The sequence below is a fragment of the Pseudoliparis swirei genome, chromosome 6 (assembly GCF_029220125.1).
Source record: "Pseudoliparis swirei isolate HS2019 ecotype Mariana Trench chromosome 6, NWPU_hadal_v1, whole genome shotgun sequence".
Lineage (NCBI taxonomy): Eukaryota > Metazoa > Chordata > Actinopteri > Perciformes > Liparidae > Pseudoliparis > Pseudoliparis swirei.
In genome coordinates, this window is record NC_079393.1 from 2,962,112 (window position 1) to 2,982,163 (window position 20,052).

General features: G+C 44.2%; 3 protein-coding genes across 4 annotated transcripts; all 3 read left to right on the forward strand.

The window, feature by feature from the left end:
- Nucleotides 1-1,760: 1,760 nt before the first annotated feature.
- Nucleotides 1,761-2,918, forward strand: LOC130195288 (uncharacterized). The gene is made up of 2 exons (XM_056416740.1): nucleotides 1,761-1,925; nucleotides 2,038-2,918. The coding sequence occupies exon 2, from the start codon at nucleotides 2,150-2,152 to the stop codon at nucleotides 2,663-2,665; it is 516 nt and encodes a 171-aa protein (XP_056272715.1). The 5' UTR covers nucleotides 1,761-1,925; nucleotides 2,038-2,149; the 3' UTR covers nucleotides 2,666-2,918.
- Nucleotides 2,919-12,546: 9,628 nt separating this feature from the next.
- On the forward strand, nucleotides 12,547-13,701 carry LOC130195281 (uncharacterized). 2 transcript variants are annotated; one of them, XM_056416730.1, is made up of 2 exons: nucleotides 12,547-12,652; nucleotides 12,793-13,701. In XM_056416730.1, exon 2 carries the CDS (start codon nucleotides 12,909-12,911, stop codon nucleotides 13,461-13,463), a length of 555 nt encoding a protein of 184 aa, XP_056272705.1. In that variant the 5' UTR covers nucleotides 12,547-12,652; nucleotides 12,793-12,908; the 3' UTR covers nucleotides 13,464-13,701. The 2 variants fall into 2 exon arrangements, with proteins under 2 accessions (XP_056272705.1, XP_056272706.1); XM_056416731.1 differs by having other exon boundaries at nucleotides 12,558-12,617.
- Nucleotides 13,702-14,987: 1,286 nt separating this feature from the next.
- Nucleotides 14,988-16,633, forward strand: ciao2a (cytosolic iron-sulfur assembly component 2A). Its single transcript, XM_056416743.1, has 5 exons — nucleotides 14,988-15,250; nucleotides 15,453-15,617; nucleotides 15,692-15,741; nucleotides 16,150-16,195; nucleotides 16,280-16,633. The coding sequence occupies exons 1-5, from the start codon at nucleotides 15,223-15,225 to the stop codon at nucleotides 16,378-16,380; spliced, it is 390 nt and encodes a 129-aa protein (XP_056272718.1). The 5' UTR covers nucleotides 14,988-15,222; the 3' UTR covers nucleotides 16,381-16,633.
- Nucleotides 16,634-20,052: the final 3,419 nt, after the last annotated feature.

Sequence of the window (20,052 nt, forward strand, 5' to 3'; positions counted from 1 at the left end):
ACAACTGAAAACCTCTTTCAGATGTTTTCTTGGGCAACATCTGGTCTTCCTGTTGTTGAGGCTCACCAATGGTTCCCATCTTGTGGTGACTCCTCAGGTGAAGTCTTCTCTTGATGGTTGACTTTGACTCAGACCTCCTCCTGGAGAGAGTTGAGAAGGGTTTCTCTTCACCAGGGAAATAATTCTTCTGTCGTCCAGCACAGTTGTCCAGGTCTTTAGTATCGTACCAGAGAGCTTTTTCATTCAAATGTAACCCGCTGATTGGTTCAGGGAGGAACGTCTTTTAATTGGCCAATCCAGGACCCGAGTCCTAATAAATATCCGGGTCAAGGGAGGTCACTTCCTCTTTCGATTGGGGGCAGCGGTGAGTGCAGGGCGAGTACCTCGATTACTTTTAAGTTAATTTTGTGTTGTGGAGTGTGCAATGTGCTGAGTATATTTTGTGTAAATGTTAGACCTCCATTTTGTTATATTACATGTGTTTCCCTGACTATCTCAGCGCTTTTGGTTTCTGCTATTAACATTTTTGTGTGTTTTGAATGAACTGTTTTTATGTGACCTTTTGTACAGGTGAGGATACAAATATGTTGTATTAGATGAAGTTGGCGAGCTGCCCACGAGTCGGATGAACACGATGACAAAGTTTCTTTTTCATTATTAATATGTGTACTTGATTTATGTTCTTTATGTTCAGTAAAAACCCTTAAAACTCAACTATCTGATTTTGTGCTTTTGCAACATGAGTTGAGCTCCATGGCCGAACAACAACATCCAGAGACTTTGGGGAACAAATATTGAAATTGAGCCACAGGTAAATGCCCCAAGAAGCATGAGGAGGTGAAGACGAGGGCCGCCGAGGCCTCAGAGCGTCACCAGGGAGGAAACCAGGTGTGGAGACGTCTCTGGTTCCAGACTTCATGTCATCGACAGCAAAGGATTTGCAACCAAGTATTAAAATTGACAATTATATTGATGATTATGTGAGTTTGTCCGATTACTTCTGATCCCTTAAAAAGGAGGGGCTCGTATAAAATGTGTTGTGACTCCTACAGTGTTCACCTGATGGGATAAAGACCCTCAAATTAAAGAGGAAAGCGCTTAAAGCACATCGGGATGGTTTCATTTAAAATCCATTGAGGTGGAGAAGAGACGACATGAGAACATATAAAGATATATATATATATTTATAATGGTGTCGATGTCAGAATATCTATGGACCTGATTGTCGGTTCTAATTTTATAAGGTCAGAATTTAAAAAACATACGGACGCAAATAATAATAAGACAAACGCATTCCGAACAGGACACAGAACACAGTATAAATACCACACTCCATGTATTAATACCACACAATGTGTATAAATACCACACTCCATGTATAAATACCACACTGTGTATAAATTCCACACAAAGTGTATAAATACTACACGCCGGGTATAAATACTACACAATGTGTATAAATACCACATAACGTGTATAAATACTATACACACGGTTTATAAATACAACACACCGTGTATAAATACCACACAAAGTGTATAAATACTACACACCGTGTATAAATACCACACACCGTGTATAAATATCACACAATGTGTTTAAATACTCGATGCCGTTGGTTTAACAGTGAGGATGAGATGAAGAGATGCGGGTTTATGGCCACGCCCCCTGGTGAGGACACTGATCTCAGACCAGCCCAAAGTCTCCTCCTGGAAGAGGAGGAAAACAGAGACGGTGACTTCCGGTTGGACGACCGAAACACGTCATCCCTGCCGCTCCGTATTTAACTGAATAAATCACCTCCCTTGGACTGTGACTCATCCCCCGGGTTAACTCCTCATCAGTGTGCGGCGCCGCTTCTCCGGACTGGTTCCTCCTCTCTGCTGACAGGTGAAGCTCCGCGGGGTTTGTGCGTTGAACACAAGGTGAGCTGTCTGCCCTCTAGTCGGGGTCTATATCATGTTATTGAATGTATCCGTTACTCTATCGATGTTCTGACACTGATCGTTCATCGATTGCTTTCCCCTGAACCGGCAGGAAACGGAAGTGAGAAGGTTCCTCAGTCGCAACGAGGGAACATAGAGCTCTTTGTAAAACCGTTACTCGCTCAGATTCCTTTGGACTCCCGTTCGTTAAGTCACGCAGCAACATGTCGGACGAGGGGAAACTGTTCGTCGGCGGACTGAGCTCCGACACCACCGATGATTCGCTGGCCGAGGCCTTCGGTAAATATGGCGCCATCGAAAACTGTGTAGTCATCATGGACAGAGAAACCGGCAGATCTCGCGGCTTCGGCTTCGTGACTTACGTGAATCCGGAGGACGCCAAGGAGGCGAAGGACGGCATGGACGGGAAGGACCTGGACCGGCGCCAAATCCGCGTGAACGAGGCGGGAAAAGGAGGTCGCGGCGGCGGCCGAGGCGGAGGCGGCGGCGGCTATAGCGGAGGCCGAGGCGGCGGCGGCTACGGTAGTGGCGGCAGTGGCGGCTACGGAGGCGGCGGCGGCTACGGAGGCGGCGGCGGGCGAGGCTATGGCGGCGGCGGCGGCCGAGGGGGCTACGGCGGCGGCGGCAACACGGGCTACAGTGGCGGCGGCGGCGGATGGAGCTCCGGCGGCAACCGGAATACCGATAGATACGGAGGCCAATCTGACGGGAACTACTAGCGGACCAGCGGCTACTCCATCCACAGCTCGCCCGACCGGGAAAGCTACGACAGCAGCGAGTACACACCGCCCCGGTGCGACGTCCTCACTTCGGCCCGGCTCTCAAACACGCGCCCTCCTAACAAAGATGTCCGCGTGCTTGCTGAGCTTCGTTTTTTGTAATTCTGTTTTTGTAGCTCGAGCATCTTAAGAAAAAATGTATCCATGAGTATTTTTTTGTTCATTCCTCAAATAAACCACGTTACTAATTCCAGTTAAGGACTCTTTGCTTCGTTTATATTGTATTCCTCAACGGTGGTTTTATTAAAGTTGTTACGGTGCTAGTAACCGTTCCCCACGTGGTCACTACCGCTGCCATTTTTTTATTCTTGTATATCAGAGTGGCTTGTTTTTTTTATTTTGCATCAAAATAATGTTTACTATAATACATATTAAAACAACATCAGCGGCTTCTGTGTTTTTTAAGCTAATATTCGAGATATTTTGATGTGCGCGACGCTTTCACGGGACCCGCATGACGTCGACTTAACCCGGAAGTAAACTTTTCCGTAATGTTCTTTGTCGGTTTTTCTCCTAAATTCGACAAACTTCACTACCGGCTATCAGTATATTGTAATACTTACAATTAATTGAAAGCCTCTGCAGATGGCAGCAGCCATAAGGAGACGTGGACCAGAGGGATCCACAGCGTATCCGTTAATACATCCCTGATATAGAATTATCTTTTATATATTATATCTGATGTCAGGTCTCGGCTATAGAACTATATCCTTACAGATTAATTAGTTGTGTGTGTATATGTTTGTGTATATATACGTATGTAGGTAGTGATACGTACATAAATGTGTATAAATCTATGTATATATATACATGTGTATATACATATACAGTGGGTACGGAAAGTATTCAGACCCCTTTAAAATGGTCACATGTGTTTCATTGCAGCTATTTGCTAAAATCCAAAAAGTTCATTTTATTTCTCATTAATGTCACTCAGCTCCATATTGACAGAAAAAAACCAATGTAGAAATTTTTGCACATTTATTAAAAAAGAAAACGTGAAATGTCACATGGTCCTGAGTATTCAGAGCCTTTGCTCAGGATTGAGGTGGAGCCTGTCCAGCCGGGAGTCTTCTTGGGATGCAACACGTTGTTCGCCCCTGGATTTGGGGATCCTGCCGTTCTTCATGCAGATCCTCTCCAGTTCCGTCAGGTTGGAAGGTGAACGTTGACGCACCGCCATGTTCAGGTCTCTCCAGAGATGCTCCACTGGGTTTCGGGCTCTGGCTGGGCCAGTCAAGAATGCTCAGAGTTGTTCCCAAGACACTCCTTTGTTATTTTAGCTGTGTGCTTAGGGTGATTGTCTTATTGAGGCCCAGAGCACTCTGGAAGAGCTTTTCTTCCAGGATATCTCTGCACGTGGCAGCATTCATATTTCCTTCAATGTCAACCGGTCGTCCTGTCCCTGCAGCTGAAGAACCCCCCATAGCATGATGCTGCACCACCATGTTTCACTGTTGGCTTGTATTGGGAGGTGATGAGCAGTGCCTGGTGTCCTCCATACCGCTTAGAATTAACACCGACAAGTTTAATCTTCGTCTCATCAGACCAGAGAATCTTATTTCTATAGTCTGGGAGTCCTTCATGTGTTTTTTGGCAAACTCTGAGGCTTTCATACGTCTCACTGAGGAGAGGCTTGAAGCCCCGACTGGTGGAGCTGCAGTGAGAGTTTGTGGAAGTTTCTCCATCTCCCTACTGGATCTCTGGAGCTCAGCCACAGGGGTCTCCGGGTTGTGTGTGTGCCGTTCTGAATCAGTCCAATTAGTTTATTTAAACACAGCTGGACTCCAATGAAGGAGTAGACCCATCTCTAGGAGGATCAGAAGACATGGACAGCATTTGAGTTCAATATGAGCGTCACAGCAAAGGCTCTGAATACTCAGGACCATGTGAGATTTCACTTTTTCTTTTTTAATAAATTTGCAAACATTTCTACGGTTCTGTTTTTTTGTCAAGATGGAGCTGAGCGACATTAAAGAGAAATTAAATGAACTATTTTGATTTTAGCAAATAGCTGCAATGAAACAGAGTGAACATTTTAAAGGGGTCTGAATACTTTCCGTACCCACTGTATATGTATGTATATATAAACAAATATATGTATATATACATTTGTATATACACATATCTCTATCTATATCTATACATATATATATATATACAAATGTATATATATCAACTGAATTTAGCACAGGTGGACTCCAATCAAACATCTCAAGGATGATCAGTGGAAACAGGATGCACCTGAGCTACATTTTGAGTGTCATGGCAAAGGCTGTGAATACTTATGTACATGTTATGTTTTCGTTCTTTATTTTTAACAGATTTGCAAAAAACAGTTTTCACTTTGTCATGATGGGTTGTTGTGTGTAGAATGTTGAGGAAGATAATGAATTTAATCCATTTTGGAATAAGGCTGTAACATAACAAAATGTGGAAAAAGTGAAGCGCTGTGAATACTTTCCGGATGTACTGTATATTAAAAAAATAAAGAATACAAAAATAAAACAAGGAATATTTACAGACCAATAATACAGTAATCAGGATAGTTGAACTATTTGCAGTTCATTCATTAAATTCATTCGCTTCGTTTGTGCTGTTTTATCTCCGTGGAAACAGTCATACCTTCCACCATAGAAGAAATAACCACTATCGCTGCTCTACCACAATGTACAGCAATGTACCACAATGTACAGCAATGTACAGCAATGTACCACAATGTACAGCAATGTACCACAATGTACCGCAATGTACAGCAATGTACCACAATGTACAGCAATGTACCACAATGTACAGCAATGTACAGCAATGTACCACAATGTACAGCAATGTACAGCAATGTACCACAATGTACAGCAATGTACCACAATGTACAGCAATGTACAGCAATGTACCACAATGTACAGCAATGTACCACAATGTACAGCAATGTACCACAATGTATAGCAATGTACCACAATGTACCACAATGAACAGCAATGTACCACAATGTACAGCAATGTACCACAATGTACAGCAATGTACCACAATGTACAGCAATGTACAGCAATGTACCACAATGTACAGCAATGTACCACAATGTACAGCAATGTACCACAATGTACAGCAATGTACCACAATGTACAGCAATGTACCACAATGTACAGCAATGTACCACAATGTACAGCAATGTACCACAATGTACCACAATGAACAGCAATGTACCACAATGTACAGCAATGTACAGCAATGTACCACAATGTACCACAATGAACAGCAATGTACCACAATGTACAGCAATGTACCACAATGTACAGCAATGTACCACAATGTACAGCAATGTACCACAATGTATAGCAATGTACCACAATGTACAGCAATGTACCGCAATGTACCACAATGTACAGCAATGTACCACAATGTATAGCAATGTACCACAATGTACAGCAATGTACCACAATGTATAGCAATGTACCACAATGTACCACAATGTACAGCAATGTACCACAATGTATAGCAATGTACCACAATGTACAGCGATGTACCACAATGAACAGCAATGTACCACAATGTACAGCAATGCACCTCAATGTACAGCAATGTACCACAATGTACCACAATGTACAGCAATGTACCACAATGTATCACAATGTACAGCAATGTACCACAATGTACCTCAATTTACAGCAATGTACCACAATGTACAGCAATGTACCTCAATGTACAGCAATGTACCACAATGCACAGCAATGTACCACAATGTACCACAATGTACAGCAATGTACCACAATGTACAGCGATGTACCACAATGTACCACAATGTACAGCAATGTACCACAATGTACCTCAATGTACAGCGATGTACCACAATGTACAGCAATGTACCACAATGTACCACAATGTACCACAATGTATAACAATGTACCATAATGTACCACAATGCACAGCAATGTACCACAATGTGCAACAATGTACCACAATGTATAACAATGTACAACAATGTACCACAATGTACCACAATGTACCAATTCAATTCAGTTTATTTGTATAACCCAATTTCACAAATTACAAATTTGTCTCGGAGTGCTTTACAATCTGTACACATAGACATCCCTGCCCCAAAACCTCACATCGGACCAGGAAAAACTCCCAAATAACCCTTCAGGGGGAAAAAAAGGGAAGAAACCTGCAGGAGAGCACAGAGGAGGATCCCTCTCCAGGATGGACAGATGCAATAGATGTAATGTGTACAGAAGGACAGATTTAGAGTTTAAATACATTCAATGAATGTGACAGAGTGTATGAATAGTTCATAGTAGGCATATTCCACGATGGAGACCTCCACGATCCATCAGGCAGATGGCGGTAGAGAGGAGGAGTGGGCGGAGTCTCAACAGTGGGCGGAGTCTCAACATGACAGGGGCAGGAATTCCACGACCCAGACCTCGATGATCCATCAGCAGATAGGATCTATGCCGTCTCATAGGGTCCGATGACCCCATGAGACGTGAAGTCAAAAGGACTCCGGGGAGAAAGCAGAGTTAGTAACGTGTGATGGAGAGATGAAAATTCATCCCTAAGGAGAGAAAAAAGAGGAGATAGGTGCTCAGTGTATCCTAAAACGTCCCCCGGCAGCTATAAGCCTATAGCAGCATATCAAGGGGCTGGACCAGGTGAACCTGATTCAGCCCTAACTATAAGCTCTGTCAAAGAGGAAGGTCTTAAGTCTACTCTTAAACGAGGTGACTGTGTCTGCCTCCCGGACTGAAATTGGAAGCTGGTTCCATAGAAGAGGAGCTTAATAACTAAAGGCTCTGGCTCCCATTCTACTTTGTAAGACTCTAGGAACTACAAGTAGTTCCGCATTTAGTGAGCGCAGCTCTCTAGTGGGGCAATATGGTACTACAAGCTCCTTAAGATATGATGGTGCATCACCAATCAAGGCTTTGTAGGTTAAGAGAAGAATTTTAAAAGTGATTCTTGATTTTACTGGGAGCCAGTGCAGAGCAGCTAGTGCAGGAGTGATGTGATCTCTTTTCTTAGTTTTAGTGAGAACACGAGCTGCAGCATTCTGGATCAACTGGAGGGACCTAAGAGATTTATTAGAGCAGCCTGATAATAAGGAGTTGCAGTAATCCAGTCTCGAAGTAACGAACGCGTGAACCAATTTTTCTGCATCTTTTTGAGACAAGATGTGCCTGATTTTTGAAATATTACGTAGATGACAGAATGCAGTCCTTGAGATTTGCTTTACGTGGGAGTAAAAGGACAAGTCCCGATCAAAGATAACGCCAAGATTCTTTACAGTGGTGTTGGATGCCAGGGCAATGCCGTCTATAGAAACCACATCACCAGATAATCGATCTCTGAGGTGCTCAGGGCCGATTAAAATTACTTCGGTTTTGTCTGAGTTTAACATCAAGAAGTTGCAGGTCATCCATGTTTTTATGTCTTTAAGACATGCTTGAATTTTACCGAGTTGGTTGCTCTCCTCTGGTTTTATCGATAGATATAGTTGAGTATCATCTGCATAACAATGAAAGTTTATGGAGTGTTTCCTGATAATATTGCCCAAAGGAAGCATGTATAAGGTAAATAAAATTGGTCCAAGCACAGAACCTTGTGGAACTCCGTGATTAACGTTGGTGGTTATCGAGGCGTCATCGTTTACAAATACAAACTGAGATCGATCTGAAAAATAGGATTTAAACCAACTTAGTGCCGTGCCTGAAATGCCAATCGACTGCTCCAGTCTCTGTAACAGGATGTCATGGTCAATGGTGTCGAATGCAGCACTAAGGTCTAACAAGACCAGTACAGAGATGAGTCCTTTATCTGCTGCCATTAAGAGGTCATTTGTAATTTTCACCAGTGCTGTCTCGGTGCTGTGGTGTTTTCTAAATCCTGACTGAAACTCCTCAAATAAACTATTATGATGTAGAAAGTCACACAACTGATTTGCGACCACTTTCTCAAGGATCTTGGAGAGGAAGGGGAGGTTAGAGATCGGTCTGTAGTTAGCCAACACCTCTGGATCCAGAGTGGGCTTCTTCAGGAGAGGTTTAATAACAGCCACTTTGAAGGAGTGTGGTACGTGGCCTGTTAGCAGAGACACATTGATAATATCTAATAGAGAGCTGCCAATTAAAGGCAAAACATCTTTAAGCAGCCTCGTCGGGATGGGGTCCAAGAGACAGGTAGAGGTGTTCGAAGTAGAAACCGTTGACGATAATTGGTCACGGTTGATGGGAGAAAAGCCATCTCAATATACACCAGGGCATACAGCGGTTTCCAAGGCCATTCCACTTGAGGACAGATTGGCACTGGTTAAGGGCAAGAGAATATTAATCTTGTCCCTAATAGTTAAAATCTTTTCATTAAAGAAGTTCATAAAGTCATTACCACTAAGGTTTATAGGAATGCTCGGCTCCACAGAGCTGTGACTCTCTGTCAGCCTGGCTACAGTGCTGAAGAGAAACCTGGGGTTGTTCTTATTTTTCTATTACTGATGAGTAATAGGCTGCTCTGGCATTACGGAGGGCCTTCTTATAAGTTTTAAGACTATCTCGCCAAACTAAGCGGGATTCTTCCAGATTAGTTGAACGCCATATGCTTTCAAGCTTTCGTGACGTTTGCTTCAGTTTGCGGGTCTGAGGGTTATACCAGGGAGCAAACCTCCTCTTCCTCACTGTCTTCTTCTTCAGAGGGGCTATCGAGTCCAGTGTCATTCTCAGTGAGCCTGTGGCACTGTCAACAAGATGAACAATCTGGGACAGACTAAAGTTAGACCAGGAGTCCTCTGTTATATTGAGACGTGGTATTGAATCAAATGCAGAAGGAATCGCTTCTTTAAATTTAGCTACAGCACTGTCAGTTAGACATCTGGTGTAGAAACTTTTGACTAACGGAGTACACTCCGGTAGTATAAATTCAAAAGTTATGAGGTTGTGGTCTGACAAGAGGATTCTGTGGGAAGACGTTCAAATGCTCAATGTCAACGCCATAAGTAAGAACAAGATCAAGCGTGTGGCCAAAGCTGTGAGTGGGTTTCTGTACTCTCTGGCAGAAGCCAATCGAGTCCAACAATGAGATGAATGCAGCACTAAGGCAATCATTATCAACATCCACATGGATATTAAAATCTCCTACAATAATAACTTTATCAGTTTTAAGAACCAAACTTGATATAAATTCTGAATATGGACCTGGTGGCCAGTACAGAATCACAAATAGAATTGGCTGTAGTGTTTTCCAGGTTGGATGTGAAAGACTAAGAACAAGGCTTTCAAATGAGGTGTAGTGTAATTTTGGTTGAGGATTAATTAATAGGCTCGATTCAAAGATGGCTGCTACTCCACCTCCTCGACCGGTGCCTCGAGGAATGTGAGTATTAATATGACTTGGAGGAGTCGATTCATTCAGGCAGACATATTCTTCATGGCTCAGCCAGGTTTTAGTTAGACAACATAAATCAATGTGATTATCTGATATTAAATCATTTAGTAACACAGCTTTAGATGACAGAGATCTAATATTTAGGAGACCACATTTAATAGACCTGTTTTGTTGCACTGCTGAAATAATGGTGTTAACTTGTATAAGGTTATTGTTTACGACTCCTCTTCTGCTTACTTTTGATTTATTTAATTGAAGTGGCCGTGGGACAGACACAGTCTCTACTCTAGAGTCATGGGTGGGTAACTGCTCCAATGGAAGAGCAGAGAAGGGTGTTAAACTACAACTCTGCTCCCGGTTCCTGATCTGAACCCTGGGTTGTCATGGATTAAGTCCGGTGATCAACTTGGTCATATTCGCAGAAATGAGACGCGCTCCGTCCAACGTGGGATGAATGCCGTCTCTCCTCATCAGATCAGGCTTTCCCCAGAAAGTCTTCCAGTTGTCTACGTAGCCCACATTATTCGCTGGGCACCACCTCGACAGCCAGCGGTTGAAAGACGACATTCGGCTATACAATTCGTCTGTCTGCAAATTTGGGAGAGGGCCAGAGAAAATTACGGTGTCCGACAACGTCTTGGCATAAGCACACACCGATTCCACATTAATTTTAGTGACTTCCGACCGACGGACTCGGGCGTACCACAATGTATAACAATGTACCACAATGCACAGCAATGTACAGCAATGTACAACAATGTACAACAATATATCACAATGTACAACAATATACCACACTATCCAACATTGTACAACAATGTACAACAATGTACCACAATGTACAACAATGTACAACAATATACCACAATGTACAACAATGTATCACAATGTACAACAATATACCACAATGTACAACAATGTACCACTATGTACAACAATGTACCACTATGTACAACAATGTATCACAATGTACAACAATATACCACACTATCCAACATTGTACAACAATGTACAACAATGTACCACAATATACCACACTATCCAACATTGTCCAACAATGTACCACAATATACCACAATGTACAACAATATACCACAATGTACAACAATGTACCACTATGTACAACAATGTACAACAGTGTACCACACTACCCAACATTGTACCACAATGTACCACAATACACATTAATGTACAACAATGTACCACAATGTATAACAATGTACAACAATGTACCACACAATCCAACAATATACCACAATGTACAACAATATACCACAATGTACAACAATGTACAATAATGTACCACAATACACAACAATGTACAATAATGTACCACAATACACAACAATGTACAACAATGTACAATAATGTACTACAATACACAATAATGTACATCTCACCCTGAACATTGTTGGTAGGAGAACCGGGACCTGGACGGAGGTCTCCTGGGTGAAAGTCGTGTGCGCTCGATGCAGTCAAAAGTAGAAACAGTTCAGTGGAATACGAAGTGTACATGAAGTATAGATATGTAAGTAAAGTGTTACAACCCGGCTCAGAGACACGGCTGAGAGACCAGACGAGTTACAAATCATTGATCGATATTTATTTAAAGAATAAAACTAGCTTAAACAAACAACACACATGAGCTGCAGTGGAGAGCAGCCAGCCAATCAGGGAGCGACCTCCATCCCCAGGTGTGGTCTGATAGAGCAGCTTCAGACTCAGGTGTGGCTCATCAGCCTGAAAGACACAAGTCAGAGCAAACAGGACCCAGACCCCTGGTGGTCACACCAAGTACCTGTAATAAGTACCACGAGGTACATACAAGATGAGTAAAGAGAGACACACTTTAGAAACTCGTCTTTTCTGCTGCCGTTCAGATCCAGATACTGAAAACCGTTCAAATAAAGATCAATAACTTCACCAACACAAATATATTTACTGGACAAACATGTAGTGATTGAATGTAAAGGAGTCTTTCCGTCCGGAGACGAAGACCCGAAGAAGACAGACCATGTGGAACAGGAAGCCCTCTGCTGCCCCCTGGCGGTGGATGAAGGCAGCCACACCTTAACGCTCAGCCGTTTACAAAGACGATGCACTTTAATGTCAATATGTGTTTAATAAGTGATTTATAAACATACATGACTACGTAGATAATGAGACTTATTGTAATAAGCTCTATTAATATGAAATATGTTTTCATAAGAGACGATATGACGTCTGCTTAGAAATACATTGTTTAAAAAGACATTTAAACGTGTATTTGCTGCCTATTAATGTTTCATGAAGGGGCTTCAATTAAATATTAATGTGACTGACGCACAGCTATAAAAAAATACTTTAAAAAAGAAAATTAAATGTACGAGACTTCCGGTTGCAGCGCTATATTTAACCTTTGAACCTCCCGCTGAAGAGAGAGCTTCACATCCCCTGGACTGTGACTCAACCCCCGGGTTAACTCCTCATCAGTGTGCGGCGCCTTTTCTCTGGACTGGTTCCTCCTCTCCGCTTACAGGTGAATCTCTACGGTGTTTGTCCTTTAAACACAAGGTGAGCTGTCTGCCCTCTAGTCGGGGTCTATATCATGTTATTCATCCGAGCTCTTGGCTAGCTATAAAACAAATCAATATATGCTTTACTCTATCGATGTTCTGCCACTGATCGTTCATCGATTGCTTTCCCCTGAACAGACAGGAAACGGAAGTGAGAAGGTTCCTACGTCGCAACGAGGGAACATAGAGCTCTTTGTAAATCCGCTACTCGCTCAGATTCGTTTGGACTCCCGTTCGTCAAGTCACGCAGCAACATGTCGGACGAGGGGAAACTGTTCGTCGGCGGTCTGAGCTTCGACACCGACAATGATATGCTCAGGTCGGCCTTCGAGAAATATGGCGCCATCGAAAATTGTGTAGTCATCATGGACAGAGAAACGAGCAGATCTCGCGGCTTCGGCTTCGTCACATACGTGAACCCGGAGGACGCGAAAGACGCGAAGGACGCCATGGACGGGAAGGACCTGGACAACCGCCAGATCCGCGTGAACGAGGCGGGAAAAGGAGGTCGCGGCGGCCGAGGAGGAGGAGGAGGTGGAGGACGCGGCGGCGGCGGCTACGGTGGTGGTAGCGGCGGCTACGGAGGCGGCGGTGGCTACGGAGGCGGTGGTGGCGGCTACGGAGGCGGCGGCGGCGGCTATGGCGGCAGCCGAGACGGTGGCTACAGCGGCGGCGGCGGCCGAGGGGGCTATGGCGGCGGTGGAAACCAGAGCTACGGCGGCGGATGGAGCTCCGGTGGCAGCGGCGGCGGAGGAGGCCGTAACTTCGACCGAGGCGGTTCATATGCAAGGCAATATGACGAAAACTAGGACCAGACGCAGCGGTTACCGGGAAAGCTACGACGGCAACGAGGAAACACCATCCCGGTGCATCTTGGCCCGGCTGCGTCTCTCAAACACGCGCACTCCTCAAACAAAGATGTCCGCGTGATTGCTGAGCTTCGTTTTTTTGTAATTCTGTTTTTGTAGCTCGAATATCTTGAAAACATGTACCATTGAGTTTTTTTGTTCATTCCTGAAATAAACCATGTTAACAATTCCATTTAAATGTTCTCCGATTCGTTTTATATTGCATTTTTCAAGGGTGGTATTGAAAGATAACGGTGCGAGCGAACAACGGCTCACCACGTGGTGGGACCGCGGCCATTTTAAAATGGCTCTTGCGCTACACTGGGCGTCAATTTTTTTTAAAATGCTAACTTAAATGAGTCCTCAATATACTATGGGGTAGTTTTATAGTGCATAAATGTTACTATTAAAAACATTGTGAAGGGGCCCCAATGTTAGAACGGATCCGAGAAACTTTAATTTTCTCGAGCGCGAGGCTTCTGTCGCATAAGGCCTTACACGGGACCCACGTGACGTCGAAGAACCCGGATGTAAATGGTCGCAAAATGTGTTTTTCCGTTAAGTCCAACGGTATATTCTCTTTTCTGATTTTTCTAAACATTTCACATTTTAAGAACATGTTAAATTTAGATTATTTAACTATGACTTATGAATGTGAGGACTGGGCGTGTATCATAAATGTAAATATCATTTTCACATTCTTGATTTCTAAGTAAGTTTACAAACCAAATACCTATTTGTTTGTGCTTCTTACAAATATATTTAAATGTATATGAAAGGCTGTAATAAAAAACTCAATTTTACGATATTGTACATGTGGATGTTAAATAATGAATACAGAATATAAAATGCTGCGGTTGAGCTGCTGAGGACCCCTCGCGGGGACAAGAGACATCCAACGTTGGCGGTAGACGTGTCGATGCCTGTTCAAAACAATAAATACTCCAGTTGTCCTATATATTTATCATCTATCTTTATTCATCAGAACTGTGATCCTCAAAGTTATTAAACAACACATAGTATTTATATATATGTACATATATATGCATATATACGTATATATGTTACTTTATTAATCTCGCAATTTCTAGTAAGCAATACAATATATAAAATGCACAATATATATAACAAAATACAATAGAATTAGGAAAGTGCACAATGTATATACAAATTAAATTAAATAATATGAAATATATACACATAATAGAACAAATGAATAAGAAAAAAGAACAATGTAATATGTATATACACAAAAATAGAATTTAATAAGGAAATGCATAATACATATTAAAAATATAATGAACTACTAACCAAAATGCATAATTAATACAAAGTATATAATGATTCTTATTGACAATTCATGAAATCATACATCTGCATTTGTTGAAGAAAGAATTCCAAACAAATAAAAACATTAACACTCCGAGGCAAAAAGCAGCCTGACTGGGAAAGTAAATACAAAGTCTACTTCCGGTGTCCGTTAAACTTACTTCCGGTTTAGATAGCGCTCTCGTGATAGCTGTGCGCGGCTAACCGCTCGCGCGCTTCTCGTGTAAAAGTCACAGCGGGAGGTCTCGTTGGCCGTTATGACATTTCCTCCCAGAAGGAGCCGGTGTTCGGTCTCGTGTCGCTAGCTGCCCCCGAGCTGTGACGCTGTTCTGGGCTGAGAGAGAGTCGGAATGCCCCGAGGACTACAGAAGGACCACAGAGGACTACAAAGATGGAGGAGAAGGCGTTAGAAGTCTACGGTGAGCGGAGAGACTGTTTTAATCTATTTTAATACGAAACGGAGATAATATGAGATCTATTTCATACAGTTGATTTATTGTAGTATTCAGATCATAATAGTACTGGAACCAGATTAAAATAAGTAGTTCATGAATACATTTGGTGAGATTGTAGTGAAAGGACTTCCTCGTCTTCGTGACTGACCTCCGGTTCCCCCTCCAGACGTGATCCGGTCCATCCGGGACCCGGAGAAGCCTAACACCCTGGAGGAGCTGGACGTGGTAACGGAGAACTGTGTGGAGGTCCGGCAGCTCGAGGAGGAAGAGTACCTCATCATCATCAAGTTCTCCCCCACCGTGCCTCACTGCTCTCTGGCCACGCTGATCGGTGAGTCGGCAGGAAGCCCCTGTACGTGACCTTTGACCTCCCACTGGACTGACTGGTCCCTCTCTTTGTCTCAGGCCTCTGCTTACAGGTGAAGCTGCAGCGCTGCCTGCCCTTCAAGCACAAGGTGAGCTCCTTGAGTCGGTCTACGTCGTGTTATTGATCCACCTGTCTGTCAGGAAGATGCTCAACACGAGGCCACGGGGGTCAGAGGTCAGCAGGTCCGACCCCCGGGCCTAGTGCATCTGAGCAAGACCCTGAACCCAAAATTAAGCTAAATGCAGAGAAGACAACCGATTTTATTTTCAGTTTATACAAGTTACAAGAAAGATTATGAATATTTATAATATAACATGACGGAGAGCTAAACAGGAAGTCAGTCTGCCAATGATTGACGAGTTTAAGATTAAAGACACGCCCCTTTATTCCCTCTTTAATCTAAAGGGCTCACGGTGACCTTCAAAGACCTGGAGTCCCTGTTCCAACTCGATCAATAACTTCTGCTGTTTATCAATGTTTTTATTTCTCTTCTCAGTTGGAAATCTACATTTCAGAAGGAACTCATTCGACTGAAGAAGATAGTAAGTTTAATGTTAAAATGAATGATTAGTAAAGATGGTGACGCACGTCACACATTCCTCTCCTCATCACGTCGTTGTCTCCAGTCAACAAGCAGATCAACGATAAGGAGCGCGTGGCGGCCGCCATGGAGAACCCCAACCTGAGGGAGATCGTGGAGCAGTGCGTCATCGAGCCCGACGACTGACGAGCAGGCTCCGCCCACCGGAGGCTCCGCCCACCGGAGCTCTGATCATGAACACTGAATGAAAGTCGTGATGGACGCCACGGGGACTTTAAAGATCTCTCAGGTTCCACCCCGTCTCGCGTCTGATGGATAAATAGTTTATACAAGCTTTTCTTTGTCCACGGAAAAAACGGAATCATGTTGTCAGTGAAACCGAAAGATCTTTAGTTTGTCAAAGTTTCATGTATTTTAAATAAATAATAATGATCTGAAAGCTGCTTTGAGTCGTATTTTATTGGTATAATAATTATTCTTTGACTGCCTAAAGGCCACACATTATTATTATCATAATCATTATTATTATTATCATTAGTGACCGTTGCCTCTTTCCCCTTTAAGATACACTCATGAAAGAAGGATGAATAATGGTATAAGTTAATGTTGTTAATGCCTCAGACGGATGTGATGCACAGCTCTGCCTGAAGGGGGCGCTGCTGGGCTGGATGAACGTCACAACACATCAATAAACACTCCTAATCAATAAGGTGTGTTTTCAGTTGAGCCTCCTCAGTGAAGCCTACAGAGTGAGGAGGTGAGGAGACGAGGTGAGGAAACGAGGATGTGAGGAGACAAGGTAGGTGATGAGACGAGGAGTTGAGACGAGGTGAGGAAACGGGGTGAGGAGACAAGGTGAGGAAACGAGGATGTCAGAAGACAAGGTAGGTGATGAGACGAGGAGGTGTGGAGACGAGGAGTTGAGAAGGGTGAGGAGACGGGGTGAGGAAACGAGGATGTCAGAAGACAAGGTAGTTGAGGAGACGAGGTGAGGAGACGGGTGAGGAGACAAGGTAGGTGATGAGACGAGGAGGTGAGGAGACGAGGTAAGGGGATGAGGAGGTACGAGGAGGTGATGTGAAGAGGAGACGAGGTGGGGAGATGTGAAAGTAAGGAGACGAGGTGAGACAAGTAGGTGAGAAGGTGATGAGACAAGGAGTTGAGACGAGTTGAGGAGGCAAGGATGTGAGACAAGGAGGGGAGGAGACGAGGAGGTTATGGGACTAGGAGGTGAGGAGACGAGGTAAGGTGAAAAAGAGTTAAGGAGACGAGGTGAGGGGACAAGGAGGCGAGGAGGTGAGACATGAGGAGAGGAGGAGGTGAGGCAAGGAGGTGAGGAGACGGCCCCCTGGGTGTCAAACCTCTGATGTGTGAACATAAACACTGATATTGATCAGAGACGATCAATATTCATAATGTTGTCTCCATGAGGTCAGAGGAGACGTCAGGTCTTGACCTCCATGCTTCTCCTCTGGAGCTCATGAAAGTGAACCTCCTCCTCCTCCTCCTCCTCCTCCTCAGGTTAACTGATGTTGTTCCTGCCTGGTCCAACAGGAAGTGTTCATTTCCTCCGCGGCTCAAAGTAATTACCTGCTGCAGCTCATCATGTAAATACCTTTATCTCAAAGGGGCGGAGCCTAAACACTCACAGGAGGAGTGACCCCTGTGACCTCCAGCGGCACCATCTGGACCAAAGACATGAATTAAAATCCTCTGTTTTTACATGTTTGCTCCCCAGAGGCTGAACCCTCGGAGGAGGAAGAGGAGGAGTAGGAGGAGTAGGAGGATGAGGAGGAAGAGGTCCGACCAGGTGGTTCCGATGATGAGCATCAAGAAGAACCAGACCCTCTTCTCTCTGGTGGTCTGTTTACTGATGGAGGTCTATAGAGGACCAGGACTACACTGAGGTCTATAGAGGACCAGGACTACACTGAGGTCTATAGAGGACCAGGACTACACTGAGGTCTATAGAGGACCAGGACTACACTGAGGTCTCTAGAGGACCAGGACTACACTCAGGTCTATAGAGGACCAGGACTACACTGAGGTCTATAGAGGACCAGGACTACACTGAGGTCTCTAGAGGACCAGGACTACACTCAGGTCTATAGAGGACCAGGACTACACTGAGGTCTATAGAGGACCATGACTACACTGAGGGTCTATAGAGGACCAGGACTACACTGAGGTCTATAGAGGACCAGGACTACACTGAGGTCTACAGAGGACCAGGACTACACTGAGGTCTATAGAGGACCAGGACTACACTGAGATCTACAGAGGACCAGGACTACACTGAGGTCTATAGAGGACCAGGACTACACTGAGGTCTATAGAGGACCAGGACTACACTGAGGTCTATAGAGGATCAGGACTACACTGAGGTCTCTAGAGGACCAGGACTACACTGAGGTCTACAGAGGACCAGGACTACACTGAGGTCTCTAGAGGACCAGGACTACACTGAGATCTACAGAGGACCAGGACTACACTGAGGTCTATAGAGGACCAGGACTACACTGAGGTCTATAGAGGACCAGGACTACACTGAGGTCTATAGAGGACCAGGACTACACTGAGGTCTCTAGAGGACCAGGACTAGACTGATGTCTATAGAGGACCAGGACTACACTGAGGTCTATAGAGGACCAGGACTACACTGAGGTCTCTAGAGGACCAGGACTACACTGAGGTCTCTAGAGGACCAGGACTACACTGAGGTCTATAGAGGACCAGGACTACACTGAGGTCTCTAGAGGACCAGGACTACACTGAGGTCTCTATAGGACCAGGACTACACTGAGGTCTCTAGAGGACCAGGACTACACTGAGGTCTCTAGAGGACCAGAGGTCCACCTGTTGGTTCTAGAGGTCCACTTGTTGGTTCTAAAGGACCACTTGTTGGTTCTAGAGGACCACTTGTTGGTTCTAAAGGACCACTTGTTGGTTCTAGAGGTCCACCTGTTGGTTCTAGATGTCCACTTGTTGGTTCTAGAGGTCCACTTGTTGGTTCTAGAGGACCACTTGTTGGTTCTAGATGTCCACATGTTGGTTCTAGAGGTCCACATGTTGGTTCTAAAGGACCATTTGTTGGTTCTAGAGGTCCACATGTTGGTTCTAGAGGTCCACATGTTGGTTCTAGAGGTCCACATGTTGGTTCTAAAAGACCACTTGTTGGTTCTAGAGGACCACTTGTTGGTTCTAGATGTCCACCTGTTGGTTCTAGAGGACCACTTGTTGGTTCTAGAGGTCCACTTGTTGGTTCTAAAGGACCACTTGTTGGTTCTAGAGGTCCACATGTTGGTTCTAAAGCACCACTTGTTGGTTCTAGAGGACCACTTTTTGGTTCTAAAGGACCACTTGTTGGTTCTAGAGGACCACTTGTTGGTTCTAGAGGTCCACTTGTTGGTTCTAAAGGACCACTTGTTGGTTCTAGAGGTCCACCTGTTGGTTCTAAAGGACCACTTGTTGGTTCTAGAGGACCACATGTTGGTTCTAAAGGACCACTTGTTGGTTCTAAAGGACCACTTGTTGGTTCTAAAGGACCACTTGTTGGTTCTAGAGGTCTACCTGTTGGTTCTAGAGGACCACTTGTTGGTTCTTGAGGTCCACTTGTTGGTTCTAAAGGACCACTTGTTGGTTCTAGAGGTCTACCTGTTGGTTCTAGAGGACCACTTGTTGGTTCTAGAGGACCACTTGTTGGTTCTAAAGGACCACTTGTTTGTTCTAAAGGACCACTTGTTGGTTCTAGAGGTCTACCTGTTGGTTCTAGAGGACCACTTGTTGGTTCTAGAGGTCCACTTGTTGGTTCTAGAGGACCTCTTGTTGGTTCTAAAGGACTTGTTGGTTCTAGAGGAC